Raw genomic sequence first — 15,028 nt, 5'->3', positions numbered from 1 at the left:
GATTCAAAGATGCACAGGAAGTAGATAAGTTCATTAAGAAGGCGCTACTTTAGAAATCCTATTTCTGTCCATATATGCATTTTAATTTGTTTCTTTAAATACAGTTTGAAATTTTTTCTTTAGTGTTTATATGGAGAAGAGTTTATTTTGATTTACCAAGTATTACAAGCAATTTCTTTTGATTGCCAAAGGTAAGCAGGTTTGCCTGCTGAGTTGTGAGATATTGAGCCTTAAACCCATACTGCTCCAGCACTGAATCTTGGCTATCCTGAATCTTAAGTATGTGTGATTTTTTTGTTGGGGGGGGGGGGGAGGGAGAGGGTGTAATGGCATATTAAACTGTATTATACCATTCAGCCACTACATGACAGTATGTATAAAATACTTATTTAAATGACCCTCAGCCATAGCTGGCAGAGCATTAAAAGATCTTGTGATGAACACATCTGATGTGTATAAGCAAGCTCGGTGACCAATCCATATCTGTACAGGATCCTGATATGGTGTTAGCTGTGGAATTAAGAATAGAAACAGAAGGAAAACAGCAATAAAGGTTGTGAACAGAGCAACAGAAGTTGCAGACAGAAAGAACAGCAATAAAGGCTGCAGGATCTTATCAATATTCACTCTTCAGTGCCCCAGAGAACATCAGCTTTGACAAACCTTCAGAATGGACAGACTGGAAACGATATTTTGCAAGCTTTCGTATTGCTACCAAACTGCACAAAGAAACTGGACATATGCAGGTATCATCTTTAAATTATGCTATGGGGAAGCAAGCAAAGGATATCTTTACATCCTTGAACTTCATTGAAGACAGTCACAAAGATGACTATGAAAGGGTTCTGATTATGTTTGATGCATACTTTGTCTCAGAGAAATATGGTTCATGAAAAAGCATGTTTTCACCAGGGTATTCAAGAACCAGGGGGAAACTTTGAATGGTTTATAAGAACTCTGCTTACATTGGCTGAAAACTGTGATGTTGGGAATGCAAAACATGAAAATATCAGATACTGTTTGGTTACTGGGTTAAACAGCAGCTACAACTGGAGAGATTTAACCCTAGCCACAGCTATACAGATAGAAAAGCAGTCAGAATTACTCAAACTACAAAACAAAAGGCAGGAGCAATTTTAAAAAACTGAAAATAGCTTTGAAGCTATAAACAGACACTTGAGTGTTAAGTCATCATAAAACCCCTGAGACAAGGAGAGAGAACTCTGTGGCTTAGAGGGACATTTTCCAGCCTACATGCACAAAGTGTGGAAAAAGTCAGATCCCAAGAGATGATGCATTGCAGTCAGAGGCAAATGGTGTAATACATGCATGAAATATGGAAATTTTGCAGCTGTTTGCTGCATCAAAGCAATCAGGGAGTTGACTTGTATTACAATCAAGAGCCTTGTTTCTGGGATCTGTCATGTGTGATGAAACAGCCTGCCTGGAGAGTGGAACTGAATATTCATGACAAGACTATTGGCTTTCAAACTGGGACATCAGCTCCTGAGTCAGTCCTCTCAGAAGGAATTTATCAGCTCTCAGGGGTGGGGTTGAAGGTGATGGTGTCACTTAACACAGTTCTGATGAGCTCTGGAGGTATTCTGAACTACATGGGCCAGTTCACCACAGAAACAACTTACAAATGCTTTGCATTCAGAGTGCATGTGATCAAAGAATCAAAGACCAACAACCTTGTCAGCCACTGTGTGGCAGCCATGATGAGAAAGAAGGAAGATTTGATGATACTGGGGTTTTGAAAGGAGATCCAGTACAAATCAATTTAAGAGACCATGCTGGATTATGCAGTATATAAATCCCTCTGTCAGAAAGCTCATAGAAGAGACTAGCTGCAGATTAAAATGACATGATTACCTGGTCATTGTGGATTATTTTTCCAGGTATGTATAAATAATGTAATTGAAAGACATAACATGTTTCAGTGTTATTGAGAAACTGAAGTGCAGCTTTGCTGACTTCAGTATTCCAGAACAATTAGTGACAGGCAATGACCACAATTCACTGCAGCAGAGTTTGTCATTCTGAACGAAATATGGTTTTGATTATATTACTCGCAGTCCCCATTACACACAAGTGAATGGAGAGGCTGAGAGCTGTACAGACAATTAAGAAAATCCTGCAGCAGGAAGATCCATTCCTTGCTTTTGAGAGTTACAGATCAACACCATCAGCAGCTACTGGATATAGCCCAGCACAAATTCTGATGGGAAGACAACTCAGATTCTTTTCCAAAGTTTGAACAGTAGTTCTATCTTCATATGGGCCAGACCTGAAGAGTACCAAATTGGATAAAAGGCTAAAAGAGCTATAAACACTTTTACAACAGATGTCACTCAGGTCTAGAAACTGGTGACTCTGTGTCAAATTGGATGGAGAAAAGGGATGCATGACTCCATTTGTCATGAAGAAAAATAATTAATTTCCTGGATCATATGCAGTTGAGACTCATAGTGGAGAGTTCATCTGCATTGTGTTTGCCTAAAAATGAATGCCCTTCCACTTTTTACCAGCCATAAGGGCAAGCAATGGGGGGGATGACAGAGAGGAGCGAGTGGGGGCGGGGTCTTGGGGGGAAGAGGCAGTGTGCGAGCAGGGCCTCCGGGGAAGAGGCTGTGTGGGTGTGGGATCTTGGGGGGGGGGGAAGGGGCGGGGACTTGAAGCAGGGCCATGGTTCAGGCACCTGTCACCCCCCACTTTTAGGGTGCTTCTGTCAGTCCTGCTTTATGGCCAGAAAGGACCATCATGATCACCTAGTCTGACCTCCTGCACATTGCAGACCACAGAACCTCACCCACCCACTTCTGTAATAGATTCATAACCTCTGGCTGAGTTACTGAAGTCCTCAAGTCTTGATTTAAAGACTTCAAGTTACAGAGAATCAGATTTTCCTTCTAGCTCTGCTCTCTTCCTCCTCTCCCCCATTTGGTATTCAGAGGTTTAGTTCCATAAGGGAATAGAGAGAGCAGAAGGCACTAAGTTCTGACTTCCTCACTTCCCTGGGCTCCTCGTCTTCTTGTCAACTCCTTCTAGTTCCTGGCAGAAGGATCAGCATCAGCAGTCTTATCCTCCTGGACAGCTGGAAAGGATGAAGTCATCTTATGGGAGAGTGGGGAGCTACATGCCCTAGCAAGAAGCTGGAAGGTAGGTAAGTCCGCCTGAGGGTTTGTCATTTACAGTGTTGGGAGAATGAGGATCACACCTAGCACACAGGCTCAACACCGGGAAGGGCCTAAGCATCTGACTTTAACACAATGACACTTACACATAGAAAAAGCTATTTTAGGTCCTTTTTTGAGGTTTTTATGATTCCTTCTAAACTTTATACTTAAAATGTAAGTTCCCGGGACTGTCTTTTTGTTCTGTGTTTATACAGCGCCTAACAGACTAGGTGGCATGAGTATTTATAAAAAAAAAAAAAAGGTAAATGGTTACTATATTTTTTCTGAAGTCTGTAGCAGACACAGAACACGTGGGAAGACTGAGCTAAAGTTTTTACAGAGACAGGTGGATTGAACAAGGTGAGTCACTTGTGTACCCCCTACTTCTCACTAATGTAGCCACCCCAGACTCAGTAAGGAGTTGCCTACTCAAAGCTCATTCTCTTTCACTCTGTGAGAGGGAGATCCTGCAGGAAATCAGATTGTAGGGCTGGATCATACCACCACCATCTCAGATGAACTAGAGTAACAGTCATGCTATTTGTTTGGGATTAGAACAGACACCTGCATGTTCAACAAATGGCCACTTTAAACAGGGTAAGTTCTATAAACTAGAGTTTTAAAATAAGTAAGAGGTGTTTTTCAGAAATGTGTTAGCAAACACAAATGAACCTAGTCTGGACATATTCCTAGTGGGTGGAATCAAGGAGAGCCAATAGCAGGGGGTCTCCAGCATTCACAAGTTCTCACAAGGCTGGAGTTGCTGGGCTACAGAGCTGGGGCTAGGCATAATTAAACTAAACAATTGCTTAGGACCCATGCAGCTCAAGGGGACCCCTACTTGCTTTTTATTATAAAATCTTGCCTGTTTTAGTATGGAGTGGGAATATTCCTGCTTGGGGCCCCTACTGGGCTAACACTGGCACTGCTGGGATGTATAATAATGAGCTGTATGTGTATAGATTTGTTTCTCCTGCTGAGGCTTCTTTCTGTCTTGAGGTGTGTAGGTTCTAGTGGACAGCCCCTTGATGGCTAGCACAACAGAGCTCAGCCCTCAACAGTGCTATTATAACTTTCTCAAGTACCAAATTAAATATCCATAAGTAAGACACTGTCACTTAACTAGAGCATTTATGTGATTAAACAGGATAACTTCCTATTTCCTTTAAAGAGAACCTTGATTTTCCCCACTTCAAGAGCAGTAAATTCAGCCCTCACTGTGAAGAACCGAGGCCATATGCTAGGGCAGTGAGACACAGACCTCAGTGGTTCAAGAGCCAAATTAGCAATTACCCAAAAGAGCCACAGTTGTGAATTCATAGTTTAATTTATGATAGTGTATAGACTAATTAATATAGATATAAATTCTCACAGGAACTGTTAACTAAGTTATCAACTTGCACTATGTTATTAATAACACATAGTAAAAGCATCCTGACTGGTTAATAACTTAGATTGGTTAATAATTAAATCACAGTATTTTAGTATCATGTGCTACAAAGAGCTAGGAGACACATTGCAGAACCACTTATAGCTCCTGAGCCTTCATCAGTATCACTGTGCTAATGGGTCATTTTCCCTCTCTACCTGCCACTTTCTAGTCTCCCACTTTACACTTGTGCCTTCTTCAGTACTGCCCTGTGAACTCAGAAAAGCCACTCTTCTTCTGCACCTACCAGCCCCTTGTCTCCTTCTTAACCTTAAAAGGGACTGATTGTGTGCATCCTGACAAGTGTGTTTGCTACACAATTTCCCTCCTCCACAAACATGGGCCCTCACATAGTTCTGTCTGTGTCTGAGTGAAATCACAACCCCTGGAGCAGAGACCCTGTTGTCTTAGCTTTGTGCAATGCCACCTGCTCACTGTAGGTGCTCCACAAATAGGACTCTACCAACTTCACAGCTGTGAAAAATGCATCATGGTTGGTGAAATCTGGGCTCCAGTGTGAAATCTGCTGGGAAGGGGCAGGCATGGACAGCGGGTATAAGAGGCTGGGGGAAGCTAAGCCTACCCAAATAGGATGTGGCACATCTCCCTTTGGAGGCGCACCAGCCTGCCACCTTTAGAGTGCTGCCACTGCTGAAAGGCTGCCTGGGCAATAGTTCTACCCACACTCCCGCTTGTCGTCTTTCTCTGTGGCCCTGCCCACGCTGCTCCTCTTCCTGCCCCTTCTCTGCCTCTTCCCCCAAGATCCTGCCCTCACTCCGCATGTTGCTCCTTGGCAGACAGGGGCAGCCTCAGGGAGGGGGCAGAGTGGCATGAGTGGTGGGCAGTGGGGTCCTTGGGGGAGGCAGTGAAAAGGTGTGAGCAGCGGGTGTCCTTGGGGGAGGAGGCGAAGAGTCTCAAATGGCGAGGGCTTCAGGGGTGGAGCAGGGGCAGGCCTTGGGATGAAGCCATGGTCCAGGTGCCGGTGTCCCTTCCCACTTCTAGGGAGTTTCCGAATGTGGGAGTCATGCGCTGCTCATGGGGGCGTGACAGGGGGCCCCTCAGTCGGGGTTCCTATCATGTGCTGGCCTATAGCTGCTAGTCCTGGGAGGGATGGGACTTCCTCTTCTCCTGGAGGAGCTGTTTCCGGGGAACCTCCCCCATCTTCAGGAAGGTCAGCACCCCCGCCCCACTTCCTGCCCCCATTGCTTTGCAGTCATGGGGGGGAGGGAGTCACGGCTACCTCTCTGATACAGCACAGGGAGTAGCTGCAGAGCTGCTTGCTGCTGGCAGAGGTTCCCAAAGGTGGGTCTGACCCAGCCTGGGAGTGGCCCATCTGGGGGAAATAGAAGTCCTGTTCAGTCCCTCCCTAGCCTGGTTGGGACTAATATCTGGAGCCTGGTAGGAGCTCCCAGCTGGGGTGCCCCCAGCCAATGGTGCTGGAACTGGGGGGAGGCAGGGGCCCTACCCGCCACTTTTTAACATGGCATAGTTCAGTGGGGGCAGGTAGGGGTTGCTCTTCATGGCAGAGGAGTTGATAGCGGTGATCAGCTCCCCCACTGTGAAGTGCAGCCCCTGCCAGTGCTGCTCCAAACCTGCCCAAGGCTTGCAGTTTTGGGGGTCAATGCCACCACAAAGCACAGCCCCTGCTGCTGCTCCATGCCTGCCTGAGGCTTGCAGTTTTGGGGGGGCAATGCTGCCTCTGCCCCCAAACTACACCCATATTAGAAAGGGGGGGACCTGGTCCCCAGTCATCCCAGTTCCAGCACCAATGCCCTTCCCCAACTTTTACAAAGTTTCTGGTGTCCTTGCCCTCAGCCAGGCCCTTCCCAGCTTTGGGCCCAGCACTCAAGGGATTAAGGGACCTTGGGCTCTGGGGGCAGGGGGGCACAGCACCCCACTGACCAGGGGGCCCTGGGCAGTCACCCATGGGTAAAGCTGGCCTTGTCCCCCCAAAAAGTGATGACCCCCCTATACCATGGGACCCTCAAGTCTGTGCTGCTCAGCTCTGAAGGAAGCGCCTGTCAGCAGCAGCACAGAAGTAAGGGTGGTAATACTGCAAAAAAAAACCCAACCCTCTTTTGGGTCGGGGCCCACTGGTTATCAACACTGTGAAATTTCAGATATAAATATTTGAAACCATGAAATTGAGGATTTAAAAAAAGCCTATGACCATGAAATTGACCAAAATGGATGGTGAATTTGGTAGGGCCCTATCCATAAATAATAAATGGAGTGCACAATCTTGCCCTTACTCTGCCCCCAGGCTATGATCGCCATTGATTACACACAACCCATAGGATCCCTGCTGTTTCAATGGGCAAGAGGGTTTGGAAAACATTGTCCCCTGCTAATATCCTTGGCCCTTGGGATAATGATTTCAGGCCAGGAACATACACACATGCACCCCCAGCAATGGAGCCTCATGTGCTACTTGCTGGAAGATTTTCCTGCCGGCTATCTTTGTGGCCACGTTTAGGGTGGCTCTGCAGAGCAGGGAAACTCAGTCTAGGAACAAATTACACTCCCCTGCTTCCCTCCCCGAACCAACCGAACCCAGCAATGCAATACTACATTTGTGCCAAAGAGATTTTATTGAGAAGGGACAGTCACATTTTGTTATTCCATGAATTAAAATGGAAATGATTCATATTACAAAAGAATAACTCAGAGAAGCACCATAGACAAATGTATTTGTGTCCAAAGCTTAATCGTAGGAGGAGAGAGAATGCTGGGTGTAAAATATCAGAGTATGCAGCGCTATCTAGATAAGCTAAAGGCTCTCCAAGGTCTGGGTTTGCCAGGCAGAGGGAAAAGCTGCCGGGAAGGAAGTGCTACTCAGCTTGAATTCGCCTCCTGCTCAGGACAAGCTATATCACACACACTTGTTCTCCAAGGATTGACTCAGCGGAAAGGCAAAACCTGGCAGTCTGCTGTGGCGTTCAACAAGGATGACTTTCACCTCCTTGCATTCGTTAGTAAAGCGTTTAAAACCCGACAGGCTCTGCCAAATTTACTTTATCCGCCCCGCAGGAAACAATCAAGACACTCTTTGTACCGAGAGGGTGCAATCTGAAGGCAACCCACGCTAGTGGTGGGGCTGTTTATATGCATAATGGAGATGTTGATCTCGTGCCAAAGTTAATGTCATAACTCCTGAACACAACTTCTTGTAAGGCTCCCGGTAAATCGTATTAACCATTTAATACCCGGCCGAATTAAAATTTAGACTCCGGGGACGGGAAAATGATACCTCATTGTCCGAATCGGAATGCAAATAAAGGGCAGGTGAGTACCCGACTGCCTGCTGGTAGGTTTGTTTATGCAGTTCTAGCGGGGCTAGTGTACATTTCACAGGTGGTTTACACTCCCATGGTCTGCTTTACGTGGAATAAATCATTATTAATCTAGATCCCTTCACTTGCTATGAGCTGTTGTAAGGCTCTGAGGTTTTAATAAGGGGCAGTGCGAATACGCCGACCCTTTTATGTCAACAATAATTCAGGGAAGTTAGCAAAGACAGCGCTTCTTTTCTCAATCCTCCTTGCTGCTCAAACCTCTGTCACATACAGAAGCCAGGTTGAAGGGCTTCCCCTGTGCAGCCAGAGATCGGAAACGTCTGATCTCTAGAAAGCGAAAATCGCTGAGACTCCGGACCTGCAAAAAGGCATCATCAAGGTAACTACAGCTCACTTGGCAGTAGATGCTGTGTTAAGATAGCCTCTGGCTCCACATGCTGTCACTGCCAATCGGAAATGGAATGAAACTGCATCGGAGTCAGAGCTGATCTAACACGGAGCAGACAGAAAGCTGGTGGGGAGCAGCGGGCAGAAAGGATCGCTCGCTGCCGGGGGCTTTCTGTTCCCTCCTTACCGGCTGGAGGCTTTCAAAGGGGAGATAACAAAAATTCACCGTGAAGGGCTTCTGACTTTCCTGGGAAAGGGAGTAACTGCGCGGGGGAGAAACCCCCTCATACAAGCACTGATCTTACCTAAAGCTATACAGGGAGCGTTCCCATTGGGAGATATCTGCTCTTGAGTGTAGGCAGGGCGAGCTGGCATGCCCAGCGCAGCAAGCAGGGTGCACCCAGAGGGCTCGGAGTAGGGTGGTTCTTCACTGGGCATCCCCAGCCCGGCAGCTCTGAGGGGTGTCTCTCATTTTCACCGAGACGGTGAAGGGCAGAGGTTTGAGGGCCAGCCCGTGGATGCAGTCCATGGTGAGCCGCTCGGCCGGGTTGGCCTCGAAGGTGCACTGGTGCAGGAGGATGGCGGTGAAGAGGAAGATCTGCAGCTTGGAGAGATGGTCGCCGATGCACCTCCTCTTGCCCATGGAGAAGATCAAGACGCTGCAGGTCAGGTCCCTGTCCAGCTTCTGCTCTCCGTCCAGAAACCGGCCCGGGTCGAAGAGGTGGGGGTCCTTCCACTTGTGCCGGTCGTGATTGACCGACCACTGGTTGACGAAGATCACCGTGTCCTTGGGGATGCGGAAGCCCTGGAGGACCACGTCGGCGGTGGTGGCGTGCGGGATGGTGACCGGCACGAAGCTGCTGAAGCGGAGCGTCTCGTAGATGAAGGCTTCCAGGTAGGGCAAGCAGCCGCGGTCCTCGCCCGTGGGCAGCCGGTCCCGGCCCACCACGCGGTCCAGCTCCGCCTGCAGCTGGCGCTGGAGGTGCGGGTGCTTGAGCAGCAGCAGCAGGACCCAGCACAGGGCGGTGGAGGTGGTGTCCTGGCCGGCCCCGAAGATGTCGGTCATGGTGCCCTCCACGTAGTCCCGGCTGAGCCCCCCCTGCGCCCCGCCGCCGCCCTGCTCGATCTTGCCGATGACGGCGTCGCTGATGTCCCGGGTGAGCCGCGGGTCGTAGGTGCGCCGGTGCTGGGCGACCTTGGCCCTGACGAAGTCGTGCAGCTCCTGGTTGAGCGCCTGGAAGTCGCGGAAGACGCGGCGCACGGGGTTGGGGAAGGCCTGGAGCCAGGGCAGCACGTCCACCAGGCTGCCCGCGCCCACCGTCTGCCCGAACTTGTCGTTGCGGCCCAGCAGCGCCCGGAACTCGCCGTCGTCGTGGCTGTAGCGCTGGCCGAAGCACAGGGCGCAGATCACGTTGGCGTTGGCCACCGTGAAGAGCGGGCACGGGTCGAAGTAGGCGCCGCCGGCGCCCCGCCGCAGGAAGCCCCGGATGAGTTCCCGCGCTTCCGCCGCCACGTGCTGCTCGAAGAGCTGCCGGCTGCGGCCGCTGGCGGTGGAGAAGGCGCGCAGGCTGGCGTGGGCCAGGCGGCGGTGGGCTCGCCACAGCTCGCTGTAGCGGCCGAACGCCATGCTCCGGCCGCCGGACACCAGGCGGAAGGAGGGGAAGTCGGGCCGGCCGGCGAAGTGGCCGCCCTGCCGCACCAGGGCTTGGCGGATGGCGGCCTCGCCGTTGAGCACCACCACGGCCCGCCGGCCCAGGCGCAGCTGGAAGACGTCGCCGTACCGCTGGGCCATCTTGCAGAAGGTGAGGTGGGGCAGGCGGCCCAGCTGCAGGACGTTACCCACCAGGGGCCAGGCGAAGGGACCGGGCGGGCTCCCGCTCGGCGGCCTCAGGCGCCTCCTCGCCCACAGGCAGAGGAAGAAGGCGCTGGCGAGGAGCAGGGCGGGCCGGGCTGTGTCCTTGAGCCAGGGGGCCGGATCCCCAGCGCTGCCGCCGCTGCCCTCCCCTCCCGTGGCCATAGCGCTGATCCTGCCCAGACTCTGGGTGACGGTCCCGGCCTGGGGAAAAGTCTCGGGAGCTTCTCGTGACCCCAAACTATCTGGGGGGAAAATCTCCTCCGTCCAGCCAGTCACTAGTTCAGCACCTGAACCGTCTAGGGACCTCCCTTGTGCGCTCCCCGGGAGATGGCTCCTTATTGAGCTGGGACACCCAGTAAATCTCCTCCCAGCCTATAGATCCCTCAGCAGTTTCCAGGGTCTCATCATCTCATCCTGAGTTCCTATCGTTTTTGCTTGAGCAAATGAATTTCTTCAAATTGCCTTGTCAGGTTGATCCTCCAGACTCTGTACCAGAGAGCGGGGTTCTCTTCCCCCCCCCCCCCCGCCTCTGTCTAGTAATTTCAGTCCCGTCCCGTGTTAACCTTCTCTAAGATCCCTCTCTCGGCTCTGCTCTGGTGATTTGGAAGGGTGCATGCCCTGGCTTTATAGCTGCCTTGAAAGGGGCTGAGCCTCTCTCCTCCCATTGTGGTGGTCCCAGAGTCCCCCGAAAAGTCCGTGCGAAGCGGTTACGTGATTTCGTCCCGGGGAGAATTGAAACAGCAGATTCATCCATCAAAAGAGAAAAGTCTGCAACTTTCCAAACTCTTCCCTGTGCCAAAGGCAACACGGTTCCCGCAGCAGCAGCAGGAGAAGAGCTTTTACCACGGGTCTCCGTGAGGCGCCTTAACAGGCTTTCCCCACTGGAGACTTCAGCACAGGGAAGGGGTATTCTTTTGTGCCTTCAAAGAGTCGCTTTCTAACTTCCAAGTTTGTTGATTGCAGTAGAAGCTGCAGTATAGAGCTGCCCCTCCCTCTCTGCCCAGAGGATGCTGCTGTGTGGCTGCTGAAGGGCTGACAGCCTATGAAGAAGTACCTGCATCTCACCTGCAGGGCCAGGTATCCCTCCAGCACTCTGTCACCCTTACCAAGCATCACATGTAATTAATATCCAAGCAGTAAGATTAGTCTACCATGAGAGAGGAGCCAGGACACCTGAGTTCTAACAATAACTGGCTGTAAGTTAACCTTAAGCAAGTCACATCCTCTCTGTGCCTTTCTCCCTCTATAAAATGGGGCTGGAATGTTTGTGAAGGGCTTTGAGATCCCCAGATGGAAGGAGTTACAAAAGTGCAAAGTATTTTGATAGCACATCTGCAGAAGTTGCCTGTAGAATACATTGTAAGTTCATGTTTTCTTAAGACCAGGTATAGAACATGGAGGAATCAGCCTGGGCAGGGTGATGGGGAAAAGTAAAGGTACAGTATTCTGTTATGTTCTCAGCTCTGCCAAGGACTTGCTGTGTGATTCTGGGTAAATCATAAAGCTGCCCCATCCCTCAGTTTCTCTGTCAGTAAATAAAGTGTTTTATTGTCTGTGGATGAAATGAAAAGCCAGATATATGAGCTAAGTATTGCTAACTCTTACCATTCAGTGTGGAATTATGGATACAGTTGTGCCCATACAAAATATTCAGACCAGGAGGTATAAAGAGGCAAATAAAATCAAAACAAAATATAAGATAAAAACATACATCCTCCTCTCATGCCACAGCTTACTGTAGAATTCATTCCCTTACCAGGTATGTTTCCTTAGTGGTGCATGAGTTATGGCCATATGATATCTGTTATTCCTGGCTCAACTTGGTCTGTGAAGAGTGTCTGAGAATGTCCTTAACAGGGTTGGGAATCAAAAATTATTAGCACAGTGTGTTGGGGAGAGAGCAGCTGTGAGATGAGTACTAGTGAAGAGGGTCAGAACTGATCCTGTGCAGTCTAATCACCTCCACAGCTTTCTGTGGTGTATGGTAAAAAAAAAAAATCAAATAGATTTTTTGTCACATCCTGTGGTGATGATACCATCACATCTTCAAAGGGTTTTACAGCCATTACCTACTGAATCCTCATAATACTCAGAGAGGGGGAGAGAGATGGAATCACCTAATAAATTTCACCCCCAACTGTTAGAATCTTGTTTATAATTGCACAGGCAAACTGAACAGTTCTGTTGCCCAACCTCTTTCATAGGTGTGCTTTCAGAATGTGCTTTAATCAACTAGTTAGAAAAAGAAATTGACTAGATCAGATCTGGGCTCATCTGCAGACTTGATCAAAAAGCTTAAAGTTAACCCTTTAGAGCCTAGCCTCCAGGTATTTGTCAACTGGGAGTTTGCTGTGTTATGGCAAGGAAGAGGGAAGGTTTCTGGGTATCTGGGAGACAGGTCTCTCCTCACTACCTCCTCCTCACAGTGGCTCAGCTCGCCCTGCTGCCACTATATCATCTGCCTGTCATATTTTATTGTTTCCATGTGCTGTATTGCTTTCCCAGACACATTCTACTGGGTGTAATTAGCTGTATCAGACTACATTGGGGTGGGCAAACTTTTTGGCCCGAGGACCACATCTGGGTGACGAAATTGTATGTAGAGCTGGGGCAGGGGTTTGGGGTATGGGAGGGGGTCAGTTTGTAGGAAGAGGCTCAGGGCAAGGGGTTGGGGTGCAGGAGGGATGTGTCAGGGGGCTCAGGGCAGGGGATTAGGGGGCTCAGGGCAGGGCGTAGGAGTGCAGCAGGGGGCAGAAGGCAGGGGGCTATGGGGCTCAGGGCTGGGGGTTGGGGTGCAGGAGGGGGTTTGGAGTGTGGGAGGGGGGCTCAGGGCAGGTGGTAGGGGTGCAGGAGGGGTGTGGCAGGGGCTCAAGGCAGAGGGTTAGGAGGCTCAAGGCAGGGGGCTAGGGGGCTCAGGGCCACAGGGACATGATGCCGGCCACTTCCGGAAGCGGCACAGGGCCGGGGCAGGCAGGGAGCCTGCCTTAGCCCTGCTGCGTTATGGGGCTGGCAATCCCGCGGGCCGGATTGAAAGCCCTGATGGGCCGGATCCGGCCTGCGGGACATAGTTTGCTCTCCCCTGGACTAGATAGAGGCCTGATGTCAAGTTCAGTGTTACTGGTTTCCATGCCAAAATGACCACTGAAGAGATTAAGTACAAGTGGTGCTTGCCACCACACCATTCCTGCATGATATAAAAGATCATACTGCAAGAGTACTTAAGCACCACAGATGATTGTGCTTTATTTGTTATCTCAACTAGTAGTGCTCGATTTAGCCACGTAAGCAGCAGAGAACACCAACCCAAATATATATTTGCAAGGAAGGTTACAGTTGGACATGAAGCTGAAAAGGTAGTTTATCTTGTCAGATAAAGTAATTGTCATCATTTTTGAAGTTGGAGAGGCCTTGCATGCGATGCTTCAGTACCTAACAATATCCAGTCAGAGCTTATGCTGTAGAAGCCGCACAGTTTATCCAAGTGCAGTTTCTCTTTCAAATGTGATTCATGTTACAACTGAATAGCTCCAAAAGAAACTGATACCAGTGTTAATGCCCTCTGAACACAAATTGCATGTCTCTGTATAATCTTGCGGAGAAGGATTTCAAAAACCATAAGTTAATAAAAACAAGTAACTCTCCAAGTCAATTAGTCAAAGTTATTTCACTGTAGACAAGGATACTGAAATGTTCACAAGCCCATTGCATTCATTTCTGAGGTTGGTGTTAGCAGAACTAGTTGCAGGATTTTTGGGGCCCCATTCAAAGTTAGTATTGTGTTTAGCCCTCTAAATACAATCAATTCCAAGTTGTGATGTTTGGGTCTAATCACCATAGGTTGCTTCAGTCTAACAGTTGTGATACAATCAAATCACTTATTAATACAACATCAGGACAATGTGATGTTACATTGCCAAGTGTTCAGTTTGGATTTTGTAATAACTCTGCAGATTAGACTATCCTGTGAAAACTGATTGTTCTGCACATTTTGTGTTGCGTGACAAAGCTTCCATGACTGCAGGGGGCCATGGATGCGGTGTGGTTTCTAAAAGCAACTTGTACATTAGAAGAGAAGGATAACTTAGGTTTTGGTTTCCTGACAGATACTAACTATTCTTCCAAAATGTGATACTGCAAAGTCAAATCATGAACACTTGCAAGAAATTGATGTGTACAGTACAGACTATCTCATATGAACATACCAAAATGGTCGCACACAGAAGCCTTTCCATATTTATGGGCTGCTGTACTGACAGAAAAGTGTTACTCCTGCTCTGTGACTTGGTTACTGTCATAGCTATGCTGACATTAAAAGAAAATCTTTGAAATGAAAGCCAGATTTTACTAGCTGAGGGGAAAGGGAAGTAACACCATACCTGGTGTATTTGTCCCAGTTACTGCAAGCAAAGATGAAATAAATTTAGAATGGAAAATAAATGATAGTGCTCGGAGATCAAAGACAAAGTGTACCAGTGGGTTTTAAACATCTGTTGAAAGCAGCTGACCAAAACTGACGCCCAGTGAGTTATTGCCCTGTCTCTAGTCTTGGAGTGTTTCACTTCACTCTTCACAAAAATGGAAACTGCATAGGTTTGCTGGATGCCTTTGGCCTAAGACATATTGTCATTGCATTTGTTAGAGCATATAATTTGAATGCCCAAGAGAGAGTGGTGGTGACTAGCAGAATTCAAGGATAATGTACAGTCCTTAGTTTTGGCAGCTTTTACACAGTCTTCATCTTTGCATCTATGTTTTGGATGTCACAGGTTTCACATGTTCTAATGGTGTAGTAATAAAGTTATAACTGTCACCACTTCCATTATAAATCCATATTTTCAGGGACTTTTAAATTAGTGGAACACAAGGTTTGCACTCTGCTCAC

The 15,028-nt window shown here is 48.7% G+C and overlaps 1 protein-coding gene and 1 long non-coding RNA gene across 9 annotated transcripts in view; one reads left to right on the top strand and one right to left on the bottom strand.

The window, feature by feature from the left end:
• Positions 1-3,045: 3,045 nt before the first annotated feature.
• Positions 3,046-15,028, top strand: part of LOC120402853 — an 84,825-nt gene continuing 72,842 nt past the window's right edge. For 6 of the 8 annotated variants that reach the window (XR_005597327.1, XR_005597326.1, XR_005597322.1 and 3 more), the window contains exon 1: positions 8,209-8,283. This is a non-coding gene — a long non-coding RNA (uncharacterized LOC120402853). Of the gene's footprint in view, positions 3,167-8,208; positions 8,284-9,969; positions 10,094-15,028 lie in introns of those variants that run through there. The other 2 variants (XR_005597320.1, XR_005597321.1) reach the window with 2 other exon arrangements.
• LOC120402851 (cytochrome P450 1B1-like) lies at positions 7,181-11,169 on the bottom strand. Its single transcript, XM_039533300.1, has 2 exons — positions 8,597-11,169; positions 7,181-8,262 (listed from the first exon to the last, which is right to left on the bottom strand). The coding sequence occupies exon 1, from the start codon at positions 10,306-10,308 to the stop codon at positions 8,719-8,721; it is 1,590 nt and encodes a 529-aa protein (XP_039389234.1). The 5' UTR covers positions 10,309-11,169; the 3' UTR covers positions 7,181-8,262; positions 8,597-8,718.

Source organism: Mauremys reevesii, linkage group 4 (genome assembly GCF_016161935.1).
Source record: "Mauremys reevesii isolate NIE-2019 linkage group 4, ASM1616193v1, whole genome shotgun sequence".
In the NCBI taxonomy this organism is placed as follows: Eukaryota; Metazoa; Chordata; order Testudines; family Geoemydidae; genus Mauremys; species Mauremys reevesii.
This window is presented reverse-complemented; position numbering and strand designations above follow the sequence as displayed.